The following is a 27,593-nucleotide window of genomic DNA, read 5'->3' as shown; positions in this document are numbered from 1 at the left end:
CTGCGTATAGGTTTGTACGGTGTAAAACTACAGCTCCCAGCATGGCCGGAACAATGGTAAGGATATGCTGGGAGATGCGGTTTCACAAAAAAAAATCATACCACCATCATCTCGCTGCAGATCATACAGTGACTACAATACTGATTAGAGGCAGATTAATTTACATTAAGTGACTCACCGGTGACATCTCAGATTCTAGTTCTTTTCTTCTCCCTCCGGTTCAGACATCTATGATGGATTTCTCCCGGCCATGACCCATTTCTGCAGTTTTCCGTTTAGATGTCTTCAGCTTCTCAGTTTTAAAACATTTCTGCACCTATAAACAAAGTTAAAATTCTCAACACATCTAAATATAACTGTCTCACACACACACACACACACACACACACACACACACACACACACCGTGCCCCCTGTAGATAGTGCCCACATATGGACTCCAGAGCTGCAAGGCAATAGCGCTAACCACTGAGCCACCGTGCTGCCCTACATATAGCTTCCCCTATAGTTAGTGCTCCACGTATAGCCCACCTCTGTAGATAGTGTCTCACATATAGCTCCCCCTGTATATAGTGTCCCACATATAGCCCACCCCTGTAGACTGTGCACTACATATAACCACCCTGTTGCTAGTGCCCCACAGGTATCCCACCCCTTTATATAGTGTCCCACACATAGCCCACCCCTATAGAAAGTACCCTAAAAAATAGCTCCCCTATAGATAGTGCTCTACATATAGCCCACCCTTGTATAGTGTCTCACATATACTGCCCCACATATAGACCCCCCTGTAGATAGTGGCCCACATCCCCACATACAGACCTCCCCTGTAGCTAGTGCCCCACATATAGACCCCCCCTGTATATAGTGGCCCACATATAGACCCCCCTGTATATAATGGCCCACATATAGAGCCCCCTGTATATAATGGCCCACATATAGAGCCCCCTGTATATAATGGCCCACACCCCCACATATAGACCCCCCTGTAGCTACTGCCCCACATATAGACCCCCCTATATATGATAGGCCCCACATAAAGACGACCAACCCCCCCCCCCATTATAGATAATGCCATTCACATTTTTGAAGAAAAAAATAAATAAATTGCCATACTCACATGATTCCGTTCCCACGCTGTTCACTGGCGATGCAGACATGCTCTCTTCTGAGCATGTCTGCAGGAGCTGAACGAGCGTCCTCCAATGACGCTGATTGGCGGGGCTGAATGACTTGCCCGGCCAATCAGCACCTTCCAAGCATGGAAGCGGCGCGATGATGTCATCGCGCCGCTAGCCAATCAGTGTCATTGTAAGGCACTGGATGGTCAGGCACGGAACATGCCCGGCCATTCAGTGCTAACACATGTATTTGGCTGCCGCTAGCATTGGGGCCCCCTCCGGTGCTAGCGACACCTACAGGCATGATGAGAGGGCCTGTGTAAGGCTCGGCGGCGCGGACCCCACAGTAGCGGCGCTACCGCTGTAGCAGCCATAACGGCTGCTAGCGGCACCACCGGGCATTTGGGTGGGCGTGTCGGCTGGCGGCACGGGCCCCCTCAAGCCCCGGGCCCCGTAGCAGCCGCTACTGCTGCTACCGTGGTAGTTACGCCACTGACTGAATCCTCGTCAAGCCAGGTGGTCACTGTTCTTCACCCGTTTCCAATTCCTGCTCCACTACCGTCCCGCTGACAAGAACGTGAGGGCCGATGCCCTGTCCAGATCATTTGAAACGGAAGACACGGTGGAGTCCCTTCAGACGATCATAGACCCATCCTGCGTTGTCACCGCCAATCCTCTGCAGCTTAGAAATATCCCTCCGGGGAGAACTTTTGTTCGGTTGGCAGACAGAAAAAGAATTTTCAGCTGGGGACACAGTTCTAAACTGGCTGAGCACGCAGGTGTTCGTAAAACCCAAGACCTGATCGCTCGTCACTTCTTGTGGCCCACGCTACCTAAGGATGTTCTGGACTTTGTCTCTGCTTGCACGGTGTGTGCCTCTAACAAAGTGACTCACAGCAAGCCTGCCGGCCTGCTTCAGCCTCTGCCTGTACCCAGTGCCCCCTGGCAGCACATCGCTATGGACTTCGTCATGGACCTTCCTCTCTCAGCAGGATGCAACACCATCTGGTGGTGGTGGACCGGTTCTCTAAGATGGCACATTTTATCCCGCTGACCGGCCTACCCTCTGCTCCTCGACTGGCAAGTTTCTTCATTCAGCACATCTTCCGCTTGCATGGCTTGCCTCTTCACATTGTGTCCGACCGGGGGGTTCAGTTTACCTCCAAGTTCTGGAGAGCCCTCTGTAAACTCCTGGATGTGAGTTTGGACTTTTCCTCTGCCTATCACCCCCAGTCCAATGGGAAAGTTGAGAGGATCAACCAGATCATGGAAAATTATTTCCGCCACTTTATCTCTTCACAGCACGATAACTGGGTACAGCTTCTTCCATGGGCCGAGTTTTCATATAATAACCACACAAGTGAGTCCACCTCTTCCACTCCATTTCACATCGTGTACAGTCAACATCCCAGAGTTCCTCTTGCAGTGTCGACTTCATCTCAGGTACCCGCTGCTGACTCTGCATATGGGGACTTCCTGCAAATCTGGCAACAGACTCGGTCCTCTATTTTGCTGGCGGTAGATCGCATGAGAGCCGCCTCAGTATCTTCCTGGGACTAAAGTCTGGCTGTCCTCTCGGAACATTCGCTTGAGGGTGCCTTCATACAAGTTTGCTCCCAGGTTCCTTGGTCCTTTCGAGATCCTGCAACAAATTAACCCTGTTTCCTATAAGCTGCGGCTGCCTCCTACCCTCAGAATCCCTAACTCCTTCCATGTGTCCCTCCTGAAACCAGTGGTCCTGAACCGCTACAGCAAGACCTCTAGTTCCACAGTTGCTCCCAGCGGCCCTTCTGATGTATTCGAGGTAAAGGAGATCCTGGACCGCAAGAGGGTAGGAGGAAGGACTTTCTATTTGGTGGACTGGAGAGGGTTTGGTCCTGAGGAGAGGTCCTGGGAGCCAGAAGAGAACCTCAGCGCCCCTACTCTTATTAAAAAGTTCCTCTCTCACTCTGGCCCCAAGAAGAGGGGGCGTAAGAGGGGGGATACTGTAGCGCCCATGGCCGCGGGCCGTCGGGTCTACTCACCTCCCGACGCCCGCAGCCATGGATCTGTGAGCGCTGGCCTCCTAGGAGATGCCTGCGCTCACTTCCGCTCCGTCCGGCTGGGTCCCGTAGGAAATCATCATAATCAACTGCCACGATTTCCTGGTCTATAAGAAGGCCCCTGGCCTTCTAATCCTTGCCTGAGCGTTGTTAGTCTTTCCCAGTCTGTCTCGCAAATGGTCCCTTAGTGTCTCCCGTTCCAGCTGTTACCCGTGCCCTGTTACCGTTCCTGTATTACGTATTGTTCCTGTGCCTACCCGCGTTCAAGTGTCTTCTGCCACGTCAAATGCCATCTGCCACGTCTAGTGCCATCTGCCACTTCAAGTGTCATCTGCCACGTCAAGTGCCATCTGCCACGCCAAGTGCCATCTGCCACGTCAAGTGTCTTCTGCCACGTCAAGTGACATCTGCCACGTCAAGTGCAATCTGCCACGTCAAGTGCCATCTGCCACTTCAAGTGCCATCTGCCACGTCAAGTGTCTACCGCTCATCGGATATTGCCCGCCACGTCTGGCGCCACTTGCCGCACCTGCCTCCATCCGTGCTGAAGCCACAGCCACCGCCCGGACTATTTCAGGTACCTAAGCATTACTGTCTGCCATTTTACTTTCGAATAGACTGTGACCTGGTCAGCTGCCTCCCCGCTACGGCGGAGCGGCATAGTGGGTCCACAAACCCAGTGTCCGTGACAACCACTACAAATTTGCTATAGATTGAAGATGTTGACAAAATGACAGTTGATCATCAGTTTCTGAGATACTAATTCAAAAGTAACAACAAATATGGTGGCACTTCATGTTGTCACTTTTAAACAATGGAAACATAATTATTAAGCTTTGGCTACTGCTCTAACTTCTGATTTACTAATGTATTACCATTTTTATGTTTTAAATGCATTGGAGCTGATGACATACTCATACGTAGGTTTGACTTTATGACATGTAAATATCTTTTAGAAAAGTCTTCCCTGGATCTCCAGATTCCTTGTGTATAGTTTTACATTTTGTTCCTTTATTTAAGAGAATTTTGTATTTATTACTTTCCTGTAATTACTGAAGGCGGGATGGCATATTTTCTGGGCTTAAAGTGTACCTAAATGTTTGACAAACTTTTGACATGTCATAGTGACATGTCAGAAGTTTGTATTGGTGGGGGTTCGAGCACTGAGACTCCCACCAATCGCTAGAATGAAGCAGCTGAAGTGCTCGTGTGAGTGCTCAGCCGCTTCATGTCTGTTTGGCTTTTTCCGGAAAGCCGATGTATCGGAACATGGGCACATAGGCTTTCTATTTAGTCAGTACACCGATACATTTATTTCCGGAAAAAGCCGAACAGACACGAAGCGGCTGAGCGCTCACATGAGCACTTCAGTTGTCTTCGTTCTAGCGATTGGTGGGGGGTCTCAGTGCTCAGACCCCCACCAATCCAAACTTCTGACATGTCACTATGACATGTCAGAAGTTTGTCAAACATTTAGCTACACTTTAATCTCTATTCACAATACTAGTGGCTATCAATATACTAAAGATGGTCATAGAATTAGCTAAAAGTTGAAGTAGCTTCAAAAGTCACATTCAACTGTCGGACAAAAACTTTAAATGAACAAATTCACTCTGACAGATACCTCCTGAAAAAAAACATTTGTGAGATTGGACCTCCTTCAGTAGTATTGTTTTATGAGTATAGTACCAGTTTTCTAATGATTTCTTGAAAAAATGAGAATGTGCTCTTTTGTGATGGGGGGAGTAGGGGATGCCAGTATTGGCCAACACATTTTTAAGGCACCCGTTTATGTATGGAGCCTGTGCCTGACTTTAATATACTCGAACAGTCTGCCATGTTGTTGGCAATGATTACCTGCTCAAATGAATGGCCATCTATAATGCGGGGAAATGAACCATGGAACTAATGAGCAATGGCGGATCATCATTGGGCGTTTTAGGTGGTCGTCCCAGGCCTGAGGCTCCCGGGGGGCCCATGGCCGCCCCAAGTACAATGCAATTTTGCCGTGATTTTGTCGCGAATCGCGGCAAAAACCGAGACAAAACGGCATTGTGTATGTCCAGTAAAGGACCTGAAGACATAAAGGTCACATGAGCTTATGTCTGCAGTTCTTGTTACTGATTAGAGACCTGCTGGTCAGGTCACATAACCGCAGGTCCTACAACAGTAGCAAGAGAGAAGACCGTGAGGTGAGCTGCGAGGTAAGTATAAGGGGATCATGGATTTCTTGAAGAGGTCTGTGTTTAGGGGGTCTGTATTTAAGGGGTCTGCATTTAGGTGGTCTTGGGTCTGTATTTAGGTGGTCTGGTCTGGGCTCTGTATTAGTTTAAGGGGTCTGTATTTAGAGGGTCTGTATTAGTTTCAGGGTCTGTGGGTCTGTATTTAGGAGGTCTGGGTCTGTATTTAGGGGGTATGCATTTAGGGGGTCTGTATTAGTTTGGTGGGTCTGGTCTGGGGTTTGTATTCAAGGGGTGCAGTCTGGGTTTTGTATTTAGGGGGTCTGGGGTCTGTATTAGTTTAAGGCGTCTGGGGTCTGTTGGTTTAAGGGTTCTGTATTTTGTTGGTCTGGGGTTCTGTATTAGTTTAAGGGGTCTGGGGTCTGTATTTAGGGGGTCTGGTCTGGGTCTGTATTTAGGGATCTGGTCTGGGGTCTGTATTTAGTTTGTCTGGGGTTCTGTATTAGTTTAAGGGGTCTGGCATTTGTACTTAGGGGGTCTGGTCTGGGGTCTGTATATTTAGAGGGTCTGGACTGGGCTCTGTATTAGTTTATGGTGGTCTGTATTTAGGGGTCTGGGTTATGTATTAGTTTAAAGAGTCAAGTATGGGGTCTGTATTAGTTTATGGGGTCTGTATTTATGGGTCTGGTCTGGGATCTGTATTAGTTTATGGGGTCTGTGTTTATGGGTCTGGTCTGGGGTCTTTATTAGTTCAGGGGGTCTGGTCTGGGGTATGTATTAATTTAGGGAGTCAGGTCTGCGGTCTGTATTAGTTTATGGGGTCTGTATTTAGGGGTCTGGTCTGGGGTCTGTATTAGTTTATGGGGTCTGTATTTAGAGGACCTGGTCTGGGGTCTGTATTAGTCTAGTGGGCAGGTCTGTGGTCTGTATTTAGAGGTCTGGTCCGAGGTCTGCATTTAGGGTGCTTGTTCTGGGGTCTGTATTTTTTTACGGTGCTTGTTCTGCAGTCTCTATTTGCTTAGGGGGGTCTGGTCTGGGGACAGCAAATGTTTAGAAGGTCTGGGGCCTGTATGCAGTCTAATTAATTAGTCTGAGTAAAAGGGGTTGTCCGGGCACATCGATAGGTCATCAGTATGAAAAAGCGTTCCATGCCCGGACAACCCCTTTAATGTATGGTCCTGGGTCTTGGTGTCTGAATTTTTGTGTTTCTATAGAGGCTGGACATGGCTGCAGAAGCGAGAAGCAAAGATGTCTCATCAGGAGATTTCGCCATACTGGTCTGTGTGTCAGAAGGCGAAGAAAAGAGAACTACTCCCATCAGAGAAGACGTCACTTGTGAGTCACTGGATTTATAGAGGATCTGTCCCCTCTCCTGACATGTCTGTTGTAGGAAATCCTTGTATTCCACATAAAGTCTTTGTGTACCCAGGACTAATAGACAAATGTGTGGTACCATTCCCATTGTCAGGAGGATGTGTCCCTTCACAATGTTATACGATGGTTGGAGACTGTCAGTATGTAGGGACACAGCCCCTTGAGAAGAGGAATCGTAACACCCATTTGTCAATGTTCGCACAAAAAGGTGGTGTTTACCATAGACACGGCAGAGCGGTGGTGGGGAAGAGGGGCCCAAGTTTGTGGAACAGCCCAGGGCCTATGGTATACTTAATCCGCCATTGCTAATGAGTCTCACTTTTTGAATGTAATTAATTTATAGCAAATAACAATCCTGAAGTTCTCTTACCTGTCATATTGCAGTAAACTTTCAATGGTCCTTGTGGTCCACTGCCATCTGGATCAATCCAATAGAAGTCTGATGTATTACCCAGGTGTCTGTATACTTCACAAGAGAGCTCGTACATGGCTAAAATAAAAAAAGTGTTGAAAAAAACAATATTATAAATCAGCTGAAAGAACTATTATAAATGAGTGAAAGAACTATTCTGCTAATAGAAATGTATGTTAAATGTATAAAGAATGATTGAGAAAATAGTAAACGTCAGGTGAATTAAATATATAACTATCAATGAAGTGGAAACAATTTTTTTTAATTTTCAAAAAGATGATAATGAGTATGACTGGGTATATACACAGCATATAAAAACACAGTTCTTCAGGTTTACAATACCTTAGTGGTTAATAAAGAATTCAATGTGTTAGGGAGAGCAAGTTTTAGGTATTCTAATTCTAATTTATAATTTTTAATTACTTTGTCTACTCATTTTAGTGAACTAAACATTGTGGTAAATACAATATGTTTTATTACATGGTAATTTTGGACAAAAAAATTAAATCCACTTAGAAATGTAAAGTTAATATAAACACTCCTGATTATAATGAATATAAAATAATTATTTTTAATGGAAAGCTTCCTTACAAGCAAAAACAATGCAAGTTTATATTAACCCAGCCTCTGCCTGCAAATGTTTTCATGATTTTATTCATTCTATTCTGTCAGGGACCTGGTTCTGATCTACTCAGACAAAGATCTAAACTGGACGGCATCTTTAACCTTAAGCACAAGCTTTCCTGTAAATTGTTAAGGGTCGTGGAGGTCTCTTAGCAATGAACTTCTGTGCGTGTTGGTTGTCCAGTAGTTGATTCTCTGGACAGCGTGTACAGAAACCAGGGAGGACAATTAGTAGGAGTAGGTGGTTGCTGGAAGCAGTGGACAATCGTGTAATTGTCAAGCAAGGTCTAAAACCACACAGACATACATAGCGCCATAGAGAAAAACAGAATCATAGCCGCAAGTCTAGCTAAAGTCAAGCGGGGGGGGGGGGGGAGTTAGAAGCCAAAATGCAGTGCAAACTTATACGTAGATAATAAACATAGAAATCAAAATCCAGTTTCCATGGGTCAATTAGGTAGTATAATCAGTCAAGATTCAGGATCAAAAGCAAGTAATAGCAAACACAGGTAAGTGACTGTAAAACAGTAGGTAGAGTGTTATACACCACTCTAACTAGCAGCTAGTAAGGAGTGGGAACATGTTTTACATAATGCACGCTTGTTACTGGTTGACTAGGCATTTTCCAACCCCTTAACACATATTGATCATAAATTATTTACTTTAGGTTGTAATTATGGAAGAGCTTCAACAATATCCCCCTGGTATAGAAAATGCAAGTTGTACTATTGCCATCCCCAAAGCAATTCAACCAAGGCATTTGTAATTGTGTAATATACACACAAAATAAGTATTGGTAGATCCTTTGTAGTGTCAATGTGTCTTTTTTGCCATGGGCAGTGCTATATTATATGGAGGGAAAGAGAAGCAAGTGCCCTAAAGTTGCCCATACACAATAGAGGACAGTCGGCTGAACCAGCTGATTTTGGCAGAACTGGCAGACTATCTAATGTGTATAGGGGTGTAGTCTTCCCCACTTCCAGATGAGAGTAGAATTAATAATCCAACATGCCCAATCTTTTGTTGCTTATTTCCCCATTTAAAACACATACATACTAGATGGAATCCGGAGGAATAGTTGTCGGCCAAAGGAGCTATCTAAAGTGTATGGTCACTTGTAGGCCTTCACCCTCTTTGGTCTTTTATCTCCTAGTTACCTCAATCACTTCCCAGACACTCCCAGGTGACTCTGCTTATCTTGGGTAAGGATCAGGCATATTAAAATAATACAAGTCTTGTTTGTTTTCATCAACAGCATACAGTTGAGAAAATATTAGATTGTTGGTGAATCTTGTCAACATTGGGACCTGCAAACACTTATCCCATGTTCTAGGCTTAAGGTATCCATGCATTACATGACACATACAGGGAAAGTGGCACTCCTGCCAAATATTATTTTGGGACCTCAACTATCCTTGATCCGACATTTCCCATGTATCTGAGTCTGAGTATTATAGAACAAATATTGACATTAAAGATAAAATACCTATACAAATATATATAGATATAATGGTGTACGAACCACAAAAAATAAGTAATAGTACATAGTTTTGTGCTATTCAAAATGTCAAAGATCCTTTATTATAAGACATTATAAACACACATTGGCCATCAAGACCTAAAATTACACACAACAAAACACAATAATGTGGTGGTGATTGGGGGACCACAATACATGCAGTTAGATACACAATAGACATTAGGGCATGGTATAACTTAGAAAAAACAAGAGAATAGTCAAATGTATACCTCATAAGTAGTTTGTATATAAATATATATCTCCAGAAAAAAAAGAGTACGCAAATGTAAATAACAAGAAATCAAACCCAGGCTATAATCAAATACCAATCCGTGTTTTGCATGCTGACCTCCTAGAACAAAAACGCCACCACACTACATGCCCCGACGCGCATTTCGCCATCAGCTTTTTCAATGGGTGAAATATTGACATTAGTCTGAAGTTCTAATGTGCTCTAATGTGTTCTGTTCTAATGTGACTTGGGAAATTGTTGACTAAAAAAAATTATTGAGTATAAAAAGGATTTTCTAAAAAGTTTTTTTTTTCTCTTAGAATTTTGAAAACTTTGTCTAAACATGAAAAATAGCTTATTGACAATTCATTTGTGGAAATTTATAGTTACATAGATACATAGTGAGTAAGGTTGAAAAAAGACATATCTCCATTAATGGAAAGGGAAGAGATATGGGTTAACCAAAGAACTTTGTTTTATCCCTATTTATCCAAAAGGTCAAAAAAAGAAAGAAAGAAAAATACCCATAAGGCATTAATCAATGCACCCTAAAAAGGAAAAATTTCCCTGCTGATAAAAAGTGGCAATCAGACTGGATCAACATTCAAACAAGATTTCTACACATTGACATAGGAGATGATATTTTTTTGTTCTAAGAAATGATCTAATCCTTTTTTAAAGCCATCTACTGTCCCTGCTGTGACCAGCTCCTAGGCTATTCCATAGATTCACAGTTCTCACAGTAAAGAATGCTTGTTGCCTCTGGAGATTGAACCTTTTTTTCTCCAGATGGAGCGAGTGCCCCCTTGTTTCTAGGGGAGAATTTTATATCGAACAGGTTTTCACTATATTTTTTGTGTGGGCCATTTATATATTTATTCATGTTGATCATGTCCCTCGTAGTCGTCTCTTTTCAAGGCTAAATACATTTAATGCTATTAATCTTCTCCATGCACCTTATTAGCTTAGTTGCTCTTATTTGTCATTTTTCAACTTCAGGGCATTCTTTCTGGGTAATAAAAATCTCCCATTATCACTACAGTACCAGCCAAATCTCCCATTATCACTACAGTACCAGCCTATGCAGCCCGCTCTATTTATTTATACATCTGACCTTACATCTCCTCTGTGATGTTGGGGGTGTGTAGCGCCCATGGCCGCGGGCCTTCGAGTTTACTCACCTCCCGACGCCCGCAGCCATGGATCTGTGAGCGCTCGGCTGGATCCCGTAGGGTGCGCACGCACGCTCGCGCCCGGCCTTAAAGGGCCAGCGCGCAATTAGGAAATCGTCATCACCATCAACTGCCACGATTTCCTGGTCTATAAGAAGGCCCCTGGCCTTCTAATCCTTGCCTGAGCATTGTTAGTCTTTCCCAGTCTGTCTCGCAAATGGTTCCGTAGTGTCTCCCGTTCCAGCTGTTACCCACGTCAAGTGCCATCTGCCACATCAAGTGCCATCTGCCACGTCAAGTGCCATCTGCCACGTCAAGTGTCTTCTGCCACGTCAAGTGCCACCTGCCACGTCAAGTGCCATCTGCCACGTCAAGTGTCATCGGATACTGCCCGCCATGTCTGGCGCCACTTGCCGCACCTGCCTCCATCCGTGCTGAAGCCACAGCCACCGCCCGGACTATTTCAGGTAACCAAGCATACTGTCTGCCATTTACTTCTGCTTAGACTGTGACCTGGTCAGCTGCCTCCCCGCTACGGCGGAGCGGCCTAGTGGGTCCACATACCCTGTGCCCGTGACAGGGTGTCTATAGATTACACTAAAAAATTATTTTTCAGTATTTACCTCCCTTTGTAATTCCACCCACAAGGTTTCAACCTCCTCACAATCTTCATCCACTATTGCCCTTCTCATATTCACCTTCATATCAAGTCCAACATACAGACATACTCCACCGCCTTTTATCCTGTCTTTATGAAACCCTGAAGATTTACAGTCCAATCATGTAAAGAGTTTCAGCAACAACTATAATAATATATTACTTTAGTACCAAGGCCTCAAGCTCCCTCATTTTGCTTGCTAGACTTTTTCACATCCACTATCAGGAATGTGATTTTTTTTTTTTTTTTTGGGGGCATTATTTACCTTCAATCTTATTTTGTAATAAATGGATCTGCTTATCCTGTTACCTGATCCTCTCCCCAAAGTCCATTTTTCCAACTACCAATATAGTCTGTCCCCCTCTAGCCCAATTACCCCTTCATCTTCTACATTGACTTTCTTCCTCATCCCTTTTTTAAATACTTTGCCACCCCTGCTAAAATTCTCTCTTCCAGCACAGCAATCCCCCTACCATTCAGGTGCAAATCATCTGCAGAATACAATTTGTACCCTAATGAAAAGTCAGCCCAGTGCTCTAGGAACCCAAAGCCTTTTCCTCCTAAGGCTGGGTTCACACGACCTATTTTCAGACGTAAACGAGGCGTATATTCAAACGACGAAGCGTAAATTGACTGCCTCGGCAAAGAAGTGCAGGGCACTTCTTTGCAACGTAATTTGAGCCGTTCTTCATTGAACTCAATGAAGAGCAGCTCAAGATATACGAGCGTCACAGACGCCTCGTATATTACGAGGAGGAGCATTTACGGCTGAAACGACGCAGCTGTTTTCTTCTGAAAACAGGCTGTCATTTCAGCCGTAAATTACAGCTAGCGTGTGAACATACCCTTACACCTAGACTTAAGCCATGCCTTTAACTACCTAAGCTCCTGTCGTCTTTCCTGTGGTGCGCATGGCACAGTCAGTATTCCCGAGAATACTACCTTGAGGTCCTTCCCTTCAGCTTGTAGCCTAGTTCTTTAAATTATTCTTAAGGCTCCTCCACCTACTATGTATTCTGTTGTTGGTCCACATGAATCACGACAGCTGGATCATTATCACCAGTCCCTCCAAGTAATTTATCCAACCGTTTCACCACATGCCAGGAAGACCGCACACCATTCAGTTGAGGCGATTTTGGCGAAAAATTATTTTATCCGTCTTCCTGATTATAGAATCCCCTATAACCACTAATTGGCTTACCCTACCAGCATTACCATCCCCCTGACTACTAGCTAAACTGTTCTTCCGGCTGTTAGGGAGATACAGACACCCTCGCATGATAACACAACTTCGCAATTTTTCTTGGAATAACAGAAATAATAATTAATTTTATGGGATCACTGTAAAGCAGAAAATGTCTAGCCTCCACTAAACTAACCTATTCATCCCTAATTGTGAGGGTGACAGAAAAAAACTTCACTTTGAAACGCTTGTGTACCTAATTACTGTAAAAACTGATGAACTAAAAACAACATTTATTTCCCAAGAGCGCTCTACACGTGTCTGGAGAATAGCGCAGAATGTGTAACTACGTTTTCTGACATTTACTAATCTTGTTTATTTCCGAGGTCCCAATGATAGCATTACTGTATATAAGCCATCAATAGTCTCCTGGTGGGATTGCAGTCTGCACCTGTTAGCCTCACAAAAATTGCAGTTAGAAAGTGTAATTTTTATGTCATATGAAGAAAAAAAAATGCATGTTTGTGCATAAACTGTTTTTGTTGTGTTCATTTTAAATACTAATGTTATCAAGTGATAGAATTTTAGGAGTCTTGGAATGGTAATATAATGTTACATAGATTTGTATATCATTATTTGTTTCTATATAATAGCCTCTTATTATATTAGTCTTTTGAATCCAAGCAATTGTTTCTTTTTTTAAGCTTTTTTTTTAGCTAGACTCTTAAATGTCATGTATGTGTGACCCCCTACCCTCATGGCATTGATCTATAGAGCTTCACAGGATATTGTAAATAGCTCCTATATGTGTATACCAATATAACCACTAGGTAAAAATGGCTGCACAAAACTTGAATGCAGATGTTTTGACCTACTCAAATATAAAATTCAAAATTACACAGCCCTGGGTACTATTTGTTATAGCATGCCCAGTGCCCATCAAGTATGCCTAGTGTTTTGAGCATAATGTTGATAAGTGATAGCCACCAACTTCTCAAATAATTGAGAATTAATTGTACAAATGAATTCCTTTGCAGTTGCCTTGTGATTACCGTAGTGATGGTATTTGGCAGTGGTTTATATAAGTTGCTCATTCTACAAATGGCTACCTCCGCTGTGCCCACTTTTAGAATTAATTGACTGTATGATTTTGTACTAGAGTTATGTACTGTGTATTGTAATTATACATAAAGCTCCTTTAAATATAAACAGCTCTACAAGGAGAAAATACAAAGTTTGATGCAAGATATTAAAAAAAATATTTCTGATCTAAATATTTCTTGAATTCCTATGTTATATCACCATCAAATAAGTCTACTGTGAAGCCTTAACCTATTTGTTTGAAAACGATCTTTCGGGAGTACAAGAAAGAATTTAATACAGACATTTTACTTCCTTGCTATATATACTGGTATTTCTGAAAATCCATTGTACCCACTCCTGCTGCTAACTAATGAACTTTTAAAGGATTTCAATTATCATGTATGCCCTGCAGGAAGATATTGGAGTTTAAAGCATACAGACAATATGGTATTAATTTAAACTACCAGACTGATACTTAGTGCAAGCAAACATGGGGATTCAAAGAATTGATAGGTGTGCAGAAGACTAGCCCAGGGGTCGAGAAAAGTACTTTAGAGGGCTATAAAGGAAAGGGAGAAAAGTAATATTCATTCTGAGAATCCTGGCACAAAATGAGATAACACACATAATATTTCGACTTCCCTGCAGTGCGATTAAAGAAACAGGATATGCATGTGAAGTATGTCTGCAATGTCCTATGTATAGTATTAGTGCTTCAGCTCACGAGCTCCAGCACCAAGGCTTCTCCTGATCATTTTGTCTTAGTTTGCATAAATAACTGCTGACTCCATGGCCTTTTTTTTTTTTTAACTGCGAATATCTGTTTGGCAATTGGCAAGAAACACACTGATATAATATTAGACATTTATGGAAAGCCTGTTTTACTTTTAACCACAAACTATGAGTCGGCCAACAATCTAATGTGTATGGGGGCCTACTGACCACACCGCCAAAGGCAGCTGTCAGAGGAATGAAGAATTGCGTATGTTAGATTTTGAAATGCCTGATTCTTTGTTACCTCACGAGATAAGCTACTACCAAAGGTGTCTGGCAGAGTCAAGTGTGCTTGTGTATGGCGGAGCCGACAGTTATTGCATGTGTATGGATAGGTTTAGGTAGTCTACTAGCAGACTATTATGGAATGGATTCTAGAGGTAGCTACTTAAATACTATGACAATACTCTCTCAGCATATAATATGAAATTATCGAAAAGTGAGGGTCCTCTTACACAGCTGATATGGGCTGTGTAAACGAGCCCCTATCAGCAAGACAGCTCATTGATCAGCACTCGTTTGCTACTTTCACAAGAAATGGGGAGAGCGATTGTTACTACGATCGCTTGTCCCCATACATTTCCATCATGTTGGCAGCACATCTCCCTGTTTATACCGGAAGATGTGCTGCCGACAACAATAATATTTAATGCTGCATAAATCATACAATCAGCCGATGAACGAGCTTCTGTTCGTTCTTCGGTTGATCTTTACCCTATTTAGACAGAGCAATGATCGGGAACAAGCGTTCATATGAACACTTGTTTGCCCGATAATTAGCCCATGTAAAAGGGCCTTAACATATTCACCGAAATTATTACAACAACAATAGTCTTTCATTTATGGAAGCCTACCACTTGTTCATGTCCTTTCATACAATTTTGTCTTTGTATCTTTTGCTATGAAGCATTAGATAATATTATTGCCAATTGCTGCCCTTAAACAATGACTGCATTGGTTTAACTGATCCATTTAAGATTTAAGGCAAGATGAGAGGTAAGTGAAACAGCTAGCCATATTAAAAAAGATTTTTACCCAAAATTTAAGACTGGCCATATACTGTGCTTTATAAATTAGGACTGATAGCAGTAGATACAGTTTGGTAATTATATTTATATTACTAACAGATATTGTCATTTTTCTGCTTTGCTTTTGCAGCAAATTTTCTTTTTTGTTTTAAAAAGTAAAAGCAGGAAATTAAGCCATATTGTTATCATCTTTGAACTTGCTTCCAGAAACTCCTTACTAACTAACCACTTTATCAGCATTTACAGAGAAGCTTTCAAATTCGGCAACCAATATTCCTGCACTTTCTGCTGTCTGTCACGGTCAGGACAGGGTTGCCAACCTCCACTTCAGTAATTTCTGGACAACTGAGCTTAAAATCACGGACAGACCAACATTTTTTTTTTACAAAATAATTGCCTGTACACTGTGCCAGTAGTGACTCACCAATTACAGCCTGGCTTGTAGCTTTGCCACGCTATCTTAGGTGGGAAAGCTTCAAGCGGGTCTGTGATTGGTGAGTCCGACTTACTCACCACTCACTACACCCCCCCCCACAGCCACCGCTACCGCTCTCCACTCTACCCGACGTCATTCACATTTAAGAGCAGAAGGAGGGCGGGGGGAGTCAAGTGAATGACACGGCAGTCTGAGTGAGGTCGGTACCAGCCCAGGTGTAGACCAGTCTAGTCACCTGACCTGAGTCACCTGACCTCACGTCACTGACATGAGGTCAGATGACTCAGGTCAGGTCCACTACCAACACCGACCTCACTCAGACCACCATTCACTTGGTTTCGTCCACCCCCCTCTTGCTCCTAAATGCATTTGCAGCAGACCGCGGCCTACTCTCCCCTTGTTTGCGCAACTGCGCATGTACATTCATAAGCATCGGCCAACGACCTGTTTTATTGTAATTTTTGCAAAAATAGTCAACACAGAAAAACAGTAACAAGACATGTCGGTATATTGGAAGGTGCTGGGCAGCCCGCCTTGTCTAATATTATGGGCGTAACTAATAGGCTGTAAGCCAGCATGGTGCACTACATAAATCCATGTGACTTACACTCTTAGAAAAGCTACATGTGTGTGCAATGATAATACTAAGCAGCCACCCGCCCTCATGAATAGTAGGTGTGTAAGTGGGCGTTTTATCAGTATATTGCACCTGTGTAATCTCCCTCTATGTAGCATTGTGTTTTGTCTGCGTCCTGTTGGGAGGTGGTGTGAGTACCTCTCTCATGAGTAAGTATGGCCTGTTCAGTAATTTTAAATTAATATAGTTCTTTTTCAGTGATTTGTTTTAGGAGTGTAGGAACTCGCATTATGATGGGGACCTTTGACACGGGTTGCGAGCTTGCATATTTTGGCCAAAATATTACCAATACCTCATGTTTGTCATTGATATTTATCGTGTATCATGTTTATCTTTTCAGGATGCAGCCAGGTCTAGTGCTGGGGGAGAATTGTATGTCAGTATATTGGAAGGTGCTGAGCAGGCCGCCTTGTCTAATAGTATGGGCGTGACTAATAGGCTGTAAGCTAGCATGGTGCATTACATGCTGGCATTCTTATAAAAGCTACATTTGTGTGCAATGATAATACTAAGCAGCCTCACCCCTCATGAATACTAGGTGTGTGAGTGGTTGTTCATCAGTATATTGCACCTGTGTAAACTCCCTCTATGTAGCATTGTGTTTTGTCTGCGTCCTGCTGGGAAGTGGTGTGTGTACCTGTCCTTGTGAGTAAGTATGGCCTGTTCAGTCATTTTGAGCCGTAATATGGTTCTGTTTCTGAGGCTTTTTAGTCCAGTTAGCAATAAATAGTATGTGACATAGCCATATATAAGGTATAGGTAACTAATATTTTATGCTGTTTTATCACAATTTACAAGATATTTCTCTGTACGGTAAACAGATCACTGAAACCAATACAGTGTATGTAAGTTTTTATTTTTCTGCAACACTTTACAATGATTTGGTTGGTGAAAAACAACCTCTTATTTAATTTTTTGTAATCCTCTATAATTACATTCCACAGAAGTGACTGCTGTGTTCTGGCGGATTATGGGAACAGGGAAATCATTTTCACATCTCATTCAGATAATGGATGAGCTGTGAAATGAGTTCCATAGTAGACTGGTACCTTGGAGGTTGCTTCGACTGGCTCTCTTGACTTTTCTAAGGAGCTGTAACATTTCAATACCACAGCTAAAAGTGCACTTTAATTTATTTTTCAAAATAAAGGCATAAGGGGTTATGGAACATTGTTTTTTATGCGTACAGTGAACTGAATAGCAGAATACTAAAAATGAATAATTTTATGAAGCAGGCTCATGCTACTAAAACTGAGTTGCCATTTTTGAAATGTTGGGTTTGATCTTGAACCTTGTGGTCTTTACGGGTCCTGAATACAAAATTTTGCTTTTGAAATGTATGTAATATGAATATAAGTTCTAGCTCTTTGTAAACACTCTCAAATATACTTATTATAATGTATCATGGAGAGCAACAGAATTGCCTTCTACTCAGTGTGATACGCAGAGTTGTGTCTCACAAAATCTTGAGGAAAGTGTTACATGGACTGCAGAGCTGCATAATTGAATTAAGAATTATACCAAGTAAGCAACTGGTTTTGCTTCATACAGAGATGTTCAAGAATGTCACATACAGAGCTTGGAGAGTACTATTTTTAGATCTACATTAATTGGCATTTATACATTATTTATCGAAATCTATTGGAGAACAGAAAAGAGGTCTATGCTTCTAGAAACAATTTGTTATAGGCAGAAACTTTTTAACTTTATTAAGTTAAAATGGGAAAAAAAATTTGAGATTGTAGTCTAAAAATCTGAATAAACTAAATCAATCCTGATATTCTTTGGATGGTAATGATACTAAACAGAATTATATTTTAGTATGTACATTTCAATATATTTTTGTATTGTGCATATGATAATTTATGTCTATTATTCAATCACAAGCATAGCATAAATAACAGGGGCTCATGCTCATAGAAAAGGTTTCAGTTGGCCCCTATTGATACCAAGGCAAAATCTAATGGGATCCCAAAAAGATGGATGCAATTGTAATGACTGAAATGCATGTTTTCTGCTTTGAAAAAGTAATGGCCTTTTAAGTAAATCTTATTCATACCTTCTTTATGGTGTTGCAGTGTTTTTGGACCACACAGCAGTTGCATGGTCTACGATTGTCTAGAATTACGCCCTCAGAATGTTGTGTCAGCAGTTACCAATTCAAGAAATGGCTAAACGGCATATGGTCTTGAGGGCTCATAATACCCCAGACCTGTACCGGTTAAATCATGACCTTTTAGAGGCTTTTGAAGACTGAAATTGAAAAACAGTTGCTCTAGATAATAGAAGTAGTTTCAAACATTAAGCCATTAAGCCTTATTCACACAAATGTATTTCTCGTCCACGTGCTGTCCGTTTTAACTATAGGCAGCACACGGAACCATACAAGTCAATGGTGCTAATTCACACATTTATTTTACGTAGTGTGTGTCCGTTGTGAAAAACTCCCAACACTACCTATTCTGGTCCTATTTTTATGAACCAGACTCACCCATTGAAGTCTACTGGTGCGTGAAAATAATGGACAGCACACAGACAACATCCGTATGCTGACCGTTTTCCACGGATACATTGCTAATCTATGCAGAAGAATAAAAAAGAGAGGTGAAACCAGGAAACACTTGCAGAGGAGAAAAACAGATGACAAAAATTGATAATATATGGATGTAAAAAAAAAAAAAAGGACAAACAGAACACACACACGGACCCCACACGGACATTCATATAGATGAAAAACGTTCCGTCTCTGGCAGGCAAAAATTGGACACAATTGTGTGAATAAGGCCTTACATATATGTGACCTAACAGTGCATATGAATGGGATTTTGTAAGGCCGTTTGAGCAAGCCCTTTTATTAGCAACTACTATACTGTACATTGTGCTAGTGATCCTAGTTTTGTGAAGTATTCCTTAGATCACCCCTTGGAGATTTTTTAATCATCAGCATGCTGCGATTTTATTCTCTAATATTTCCAGAAGAAACACAAAAGAGACAAAAGCTAAAATGAAACAGACATCAAATGTACAATTAGATTAGATGCAGAGGTATCTAAAGCCCAAACTCATTTGGGCATTTTTCTGATAAACTGAAATACCTTGAAGTACATTTCAGCATTGTTGTGCAGTTTTTCTGATCCATGATGCTTATTTTACCTCTCCCCGCATTCCAAGATACATAACTTTTTTTTTCCATCGACATATTGATAAGGGGGCTTGTCTTTTGTGGAATGAATTGTATTGGTTTTTTTAATGGCCGATTTTATGTACCATAAATGTACTTAATAAAAAAAAATGGTGGGGTGGAATAGAAAAAAAACAACAATGCCTACATTGTTTTCTGGGTCTTGATTTTATGGTGTTCACCACATGATAAAAATGGCATGTTAATTTTTTTCTGCGGGTGAATACAATTACAATAATACCAAATTTAGATTGTTGTTTTTATGTTGTACTACTTTTACAAAATAAAAACTATTTGTTAAACAAAATGTGTTTTCTGTCGCCATATTTTGAGACCCATAACTTTTTTTTGTCGATTGAGCTGTGTATGTGCTTGTTTTTTGCAGGGCGAGCTGTAGTTTTATTGGAACATACGAATTTTTGATCACTTTGTATTCAATTGTTCTGGAAAGCAGGGTGACTAAAGAAATAGCAATTCTAGATTTCTTTTTTAATGTGGGATAAATAAAATTTTATTTTAACAGTTTGTATTATTATTGACGCGTCGAGAATCTGAGGTATCTTTGATCCCTGCTGCTAGAATGGGTGTCAGGCCCCATGCACACAACCATAGTTTTTATCCATAAATACGGATCTGTAATTATTCATAATCTGCAGACTGATTCATTTCTATAGGCCACGGACACCTTTCCGTATATTTTCGGATGTGCGTCCGAGCCGTAGAAATGATTTGCAAAATATTGAACATGTACTATTGTTGTCCGCAATTGCGGCATGGACTCCCCATAAAAGTCTATAGGTGCGTGCAAAATTGCAAATGGCTACGGATGTGCATCTGTAGTCGACCGTAATTGCAAACATTTTGTTATGCAACGGCAGGGATTCCCCAAGAATATGCTGCCCGAGCGATCAAGTGACCTTTTCAAGGGTTTGGGACAAATTGGTGACATCATTTGTAGCCTTCCTTTTTTTTTTGCGGATCCGTAAAATACACTACGGTTGTGTGCATAAGGCACAAGCCGTAATACACAGTTGACACCGCGTATAAAGCGGGCCCAGCTCCTAAAACCTCTCCATACATACCCCTCCCGACTATGACATACATAAATGTCAAATGTTGGGAACAAGTAAATATATAATGAAAAGCTTTGCAGATTTCTAAAATAACTGTAAGGGCATATTCAGATGTGGCAGAATTGCTGTTGAATTCCGCTTCAGACAGTCCGCAGTGGGAATCCCCAGCAGCCGTTTTTTCCATTAGTTTCTATACCTTCTTAGGTAACTTTGTTCAGACGTTGCGGAAAATAACATTGCGGGATTTAGGCTGCGGGGCAGAATTTTATCACCGCAGCATGCACAGTCTGTTGCGGAGAAGCAGCGGATTTTCACTGCAGATTTCAGCCTTTGCAAAGCAAAGGCTGTAATCTGAGGCAAGTCTGCTATAATATCCACCACATCTGAATTACCTGTCAAATATGCAAATGTTGCTGCAGATTTATTGCGCAATTTCCGTGAATTTGCAGTAACATTTACAGTGGAAAAATTCCGCCACGTCTGAACATGCCCTAAAAATTCTCAATATTAGGTCTATCACAGGTTTTGCATGTAAATAAAAATGTTCCTGTACACTTAAACAATCTTGAAGTGGTAACGATTTAAAATACAAACTATTAGATATTTACATAACTTTACATTATATAACAATTAATCTTTATTTATATAGAACACACAATATATACAAGTGCAAATATAAAGTATTTTATATAGTTTTGCTTACACCTCTTTACCAGCAAACCAATAAGCTCCTAAGGATTAGGTGTAAATTGGATCTAGTAGATGTTTCTATGCATTGGGACTACCTTTTGTTGGGTAATGCCCTTGTGACATCACTCGGGCACTTGCTATTCATTTTGAATGCCGTCTGTTGTAATTGCAGCGCCAGAAAACAAATTGTAAAGCACTTACTCAGAAAGCCCTGGTGTCTTGAAATGTTAGCTTACACCGGAAAGACATAATACCATTTATGAATGACTTTCCATTACCTAATGGTGATACATGTAAGGGAAAACTTCCACCAAAATAAAAAGAAATAGCTTTTGCATTGCATGATTATAGTGTTTTTAACCACGTATTGTAAAGGCTTTGTGCTTTCTCTACTTTCTGTTAGAGTATGGTTTATACAATGTAGCAGTCTGTGATTGTTACCTCCACCATGACATGTTTTTCCATAGCATCAGTATATGCCGGACTCTGCCGCCTATGCTATGGGTGGTGATTTTTTTTAAATTGCAGCATGGTGTGGGTTTGTTATAAAAATCAGCCCTTATTAAGGAGTTCTTCTTTCAGGATGACCTATGTTCATACAGAATTATAGGGAAAATGGATGTTATAAAGAGGGGCTTCCTCCCTCAGGACCATCCTCTATTAACCAGAGCAGTTAGTCACTACAAACAGCAGCTCTGGTAGACTCATCATGCACCATATATTACATGGTTGTCAATGGACTTCAATGGGAGCCACATGGTACTTCATTTTCCATGCAGCTTCTCCCCTAACAAAAGCAGTAGTACACAGAGGCTGTACGGCTCAATTGGGCACTTTATTATTGGGGATATTCTCTCTTAGAAATGATGCTGTTCGATGAACGAGCCAGATGGAGCATGCCACATTTGTGTGGGCACCGTATTATGGCTCTGCGCGACTCGGAGATTGTACAGAGATGTAATTCATCCATGGGCATTAGCTATTAGATGAAGCACACCCAGCTCAGTTTCTTAGCCAAATAATTTCAGTACAGTGTTGGGCTATGTTCACAACATGCTGGGGCTATACTTCGGAGAGGTATACACTACCGTTCAAAAGTTTAGGGTCACTTAGAAATGTCCTTATTTTTGAAAGAAAAGCACAGTTTTTTTCAATGAAGATAACATTAAATTAATCAGAAATACACTCTATACATTGTTAATCTGCTAAATGACTATTCTAGCTGCAAACGTCTGGTTTTTAATGCAATATCTACATAGGTGTATAGAGGCCCATTTCCAGCAACCATCACTCCAGTGTTCTAATGGTACATTGTGTTTGCTATCTGTGTTTGAAGGCTAATGGATGATTAGAAAACACTTGAAAACCCTTGTGCAATTATGTTAGCACCGCTGTAAACAGTTTTGCTGTTTAGAGGAGCTATAAAACTGACCTTCCTTTGAGCTAGTTGAGAATCTGGAGCATTACATTTGTGGGTTCGATTAAACTCTCAAAATGGCTAGAAAAAGAGAGCTTTCATGTGAAACTCGACAGTCTATTCTTGTTCTTAGAACTGAAGGCTATTCAATGCGAGAAATTGCCAAGAAACTGAAGATTTCCTTCAACAGTGTGTACTACTCCCTTCAGAGGACAGCACACACAGGCTCTAACCAGAGTAGAAAGAGAAGTGGGAGGCCCCGCTACACAACTGAGCAACAAGACAAGTACATTAGAGTCTCTAGTTTGAGAAATAGACGCCTCACAGGTCCTCAGCTGGCAGCTTCATTAAATAATACCCGCAAAACACCAGTGTCAACGTCTACAGTGAAGAGGCGACTCCGGGATGCTGGCCTTCAGGGCAGAGTGGCAAAGAAAAAGCCATATCTGAGACTGGCTAATAAAAGGAAAAGATTAATATGGGCAAAAGCACACAGACATTGGACAGAGGAAGATTGGAAAAAAGTGTTACGGACAGACGAATCGAAGTTTGAGGTGTTTGGATTACACAGAAGAACATTTGTGAGACGCAGAACAACTGAAAAGATGCTGGAAGAGTGTCTGACGCCATCTGTCAAGCACGGTGGAGGTAATGTGATGGTCTGGGGTTGCTTTGGTACTGGTAAAGTGGGAGATTTGTACAAGGTCAAAGGGATTTTGAATAAGGAAGGCTATCACTCCATCTTGCAATGCCATACCCTGTGGACAGCGCTTGATTGGAGCCAATTTCATCCTACAACAGGACAATGACCCAAAGCACACCTCCAAATTATGCAAGAACTATTTAGGGAAGAAGCAGGCAGCTGGTATTCTATCTGTAATTGAGTGGCCAGCACAGTCACCAGATCTCAACCCCATAGAGCTGTTGTGGGAGCAGCTTGACCGTATGGTACGCAAGAAGTGCCCATCAAGCCAATCCAACTTGTGGGAGGGGCTTCTGGAAGCATGGGGTGAAATTTCTCTTGATTACCTCAGCAATTTAACAGCTAGAATGCCAAAGGTCTGCAATGCTGTAATTGCTGCAAATGGAGCATTCTTTGACGAAAGCAAAGTTTGAAGGAGAAAATTATTATTTGAAATAAAAATCATTATTTCTAACCTTGTCAATGTCTTGACTATATTTTCTAGTCATTTTGCAACTCATTTGATAAATATAAGTGTGAGTTTTCATGGAAAACACAAAATTGTCTGGGTGACCCCAAACTTTTGAACGGTAGTGTACGTCAGTATACCCTGATGTATACCTACGATGTATACTTCCAATGTATGACACTGTATAATAGGTGGCAGATACGTTGGACATTGGCACCGAAGTAAAAAAAAAATACATGCCACGAATATTTCCTGTATAGTAAAAAGAGTTATTTTGACGCATACCACCCCGACAGAGGTCAAAAGGAAACTCTTTTGCCCTCCATTGAGTGAATGGGTGCCAATGGCTACATTTAATGTATGCGCCGGGAGCTTTTCCCTATGCATACATACAAGACGTGAACATAGACTTTATTGCCATCTTTCTGTTACTGCTTCTTAGGAATGTATCCACTTAAGCGAAGCTGAGTACTATATACATTATTTTTTTATTATTATTAATTATTATTATTATTATTATTGCTTTTACTGAGGGCGAGTGGTATTATTTCCTCCTTTTTTTTATTCATGCTATTATGTTCAGTTGAAAAGTTTTAATGATCGTTTTGGTCTTTCCACTATTGATTTAATAACTTCCAATTAGCATATATCTTATCAGTGCAGAAAGGATTTATATGGTTTGATTTTTTATTATTCACACATTTCAGATTGTCACCCAACTGTCCAAATGTAGATAGAAATAGAAGACATTTGTTTAGAACTCCAAGTTCTATACATACATAGGCCGGGTTCACACAGAGATTTTTGCAGGCGTTTTTTGCCTGCGGCCATTGAAAACCGCCTCCGTCTCCCATTGAAATCAATGGGAGGCATTTTCGGACGGTTTTATGCGAGTTTTGCGGCGCGGTTTCCATGTCAAAAAAATCAGTGTGAACCCAGCCATAGATAAAAAAAAAATCTATAAAGGATGATGATGTTTTAAAACTTAGTCAATATTAACATTCTTATTTACATCCAGAGGCTGAAAACTTGTACAGACCTAATTCTTCTCGCAGATGATGGGTGTATACAATTGTATACAGTCTGGGTAATCTTTGGTGAAAATACAGTAAATACATCCTCAGCACAAATCTTAGGGTATGTTCACGTTCAGAACGCCTCCAAACATCTGCCCTTTGATTTCAATGGGAAAAACGGCGTTCTGTTCCTACGGGCTGTTTTTTTACGAGGCCGTTTTGAAAAACAGCCGCGTAAAAAAATGGCTGCGAAAAAGAAGTGCAGGTCACTTCTTGGGACGTTTTTAGAGCCATTTTTCATTCTATAGAAAACAGCTCCAAAAACAGTCATAAAAAACGCAGCGAAAAACACTGCGAAAAACGCGAGTGGCTTAAAAAACGTCTGAAAATCAGGAGCTGTTTTCCCTTGAAAATAGCTCCATATTTTCAGACGTTTTTGAGTTTGCGTGTGAACATACCCTAACTTGACCTGATCGCTTGCTGCAGTATATTAGTGTTGGTAAAATGTATTAGCCTCGGTTTCAGAGTTGTTGCTATGCTTCCCTTTACCAGGTCTGAAGATTCTGTTCACTGCCCAAGCCCAGTCCCTAAAAACCCTGGGCAAAGCAGAGTGATTGTTAGTGCTCCCCCTGAATCCCAGCATCCAGGGGACATATGACCTACCAGTCTCACGCCCCATAGCTATGCCCCTGGAATTATTTTCCCTTTACCATTGAACATTAGAAATGATTTTATGTTTGTCTAGACACTATAACATCACATATGTAAAAATTACAGTAAGTAAGCAATGAGCATGATGATGATTATGATGTCATTGAATGTGACTTTTCTCTGGAGAGTATGATATCACATATATAACATTATGTATGCAGAGAATGGGGATTATTATTATGATGACATCATAGAATTATGTGATCTCTGCTTTAATTTTATGACATCACACATGTATCTGTATGTCAGCAACTGCTGATAATTCTGTTCTCATAGAATTATTTGACCTTTGCCTGAGCATTATGTCATCAAAAGCGGATGATGATTATGTTATAGAATTAACTTGTCATAGATAATCTTTCCTTCACCTGGAGCAGGGATTCCGTTTTTTTTACCTAGCCCTAAATCTAAATAGCCTTGCCAAGTCAGAGAGGTTTATTGGACACTAACCACTGGCACTCCCCACTGGCACCCGATACCTGGGGGGACACGTTAGTCCCTCTTTACGCCCATTCTGCTCCAGTTCAAGCTATTTACATCAAAGCAAATTGCCTAGACTAGACTGGATACATATGTAGTAAACCCTCAGTAGCTATTACCGAAATACATGGTAAACACTTGTATACCTAACGGCTTGCTGTCACCTCACCATAATACAAGTAGTACTGCTAAAATACAGATGCTAAAATGCGTCCGTATTACAGCCATGTATTACCAGCCTTTAAATGTAAACACAAATGTTTTTATCCAGTGACAACAAACAGAGATTTTGAAAATGGTGAGAAATTGAAGCACTGAGCATATTACAATGTTTAAAGGAACACAGGGGGCAAAATGTATACGCTGTTTTATCCCCTGTTTCAGGCCTGCAGGACCCGAATGGGGAGGTGAATTACACAAGGATTCTCTATTTGATGTTCTTTGAATGCCTGTGTCATGCACTTTCCCACTCAGGCCCTGGTCGAGGCATAAAACAGCATACCAGTTTGACTTTTTACGATGTAGCTTCTTTGTATCCTGTATACAAAGAAGCTTAAGGCTGGGTTCACACAGAGTTTTTTGAAGGAGGGAAATCTGCCTCAGAATTTTGAGGCAGATTTTGCTCTGCCTGCACACCGATTTTCGTGGCATTTTTCGCCCGCGGCCGTTGAGCGCCGCGGGAAAAAAACGCAGCTAAATACGCATTCTTTGCCTCCCATTGATGTCAATGGGAGGTCAGAGGTGTAAACCCCCGAAGATAGGGCATGTCCCTTCTTTTTCCCGTGAGATGGGAAATCAATGGGAGGCATTTTCAGCCGTATTTTGGAGCAGTTTCCGCGGCAAAAAACTTGTCAAAAAACTCAGTGAACTCCCCCTTATCGTTCTCTCTCAGCCAAATCAATCAGTTCAGGTGAACTGACTGCTCAGTTGACAGTGGGTCCTGCATCTCTCCGACACACAGATTCCGGCTAATATCGATCACATCAACCGAGCCATCAGTTCAGCTAAACTGATGGAATTGGCTGAGAGAGAACAATACAGCTTCTATGTCTACAGGATACAAAGAAGCTGTATCGTAAAAAGTTAATTTGAATAAAAGTCAATTTGAAAGTTATTTTAAAAACACATAACATTGATTTAATTAAAAAAATAAATGGCTTCCAAAGGTATAAATTAATCTTTATTTACATAAAACCAGTAAACCCCTTTAAGAATATTACTGTGTTTTTTTTTGGAGATTTCAGAATTTTTATTTAAGCAATCAAAAATGCTTTACTATAAATCAAGATACAGAAGATCCTAATTTAAGAAAATGGTATTTCAGCTAAGAAAAGTCTCTTCAAGTTTCAGAATCTTTCTACTACCACTGATTAAATGCAGTGTGTAGAGCACTCGAGAT

At 41.2% G+C, this 27,593-nt stretch overlaps 1 protein-coding gene across 1 annotated transcript in view; it reads right to left on the bottom strand.

The window, feature by feature from the left end:
• Window positions 1-27,593, bottom strand: part of CNTNAP2 (contactin associated protein 2) — a 1,694,842-nt gene that overhangs the window by 504,757 nt on the left and 1,162,492 nt on the right. The window contains exon 12 of the mRNA XM_075827067.1: window positions 7,088-7,207. Within this exon, the coding sequence (XP_075683182.1) occupies window positions 7,088-7,207 (120 nt within the window). The remainder of the gene's footprint in view (window positions 1-7,087; window positions 7,208-27,593) is intronic.

The sequence above is a fragment of the Rhinoderma darwinii genome, chromosome 5 (assembly GCF_050947455.1).
Source record: "Rhinoderma darwinii isolate aRhiDar2 chromosome 5, aRhiDar2.hap1, whole genome shotgun sequence".
In the NCBI taxonomy this organism is placed as follows: Eukaryota; Metazoa; Chordata; class Amphibia; order Anura; family Rhinodermatidae; genus Rhinoderma; species Rhinoderma darwinii.
This window is presented reverse-complemented; position numbering and strand designations above follow the sequence as displayed.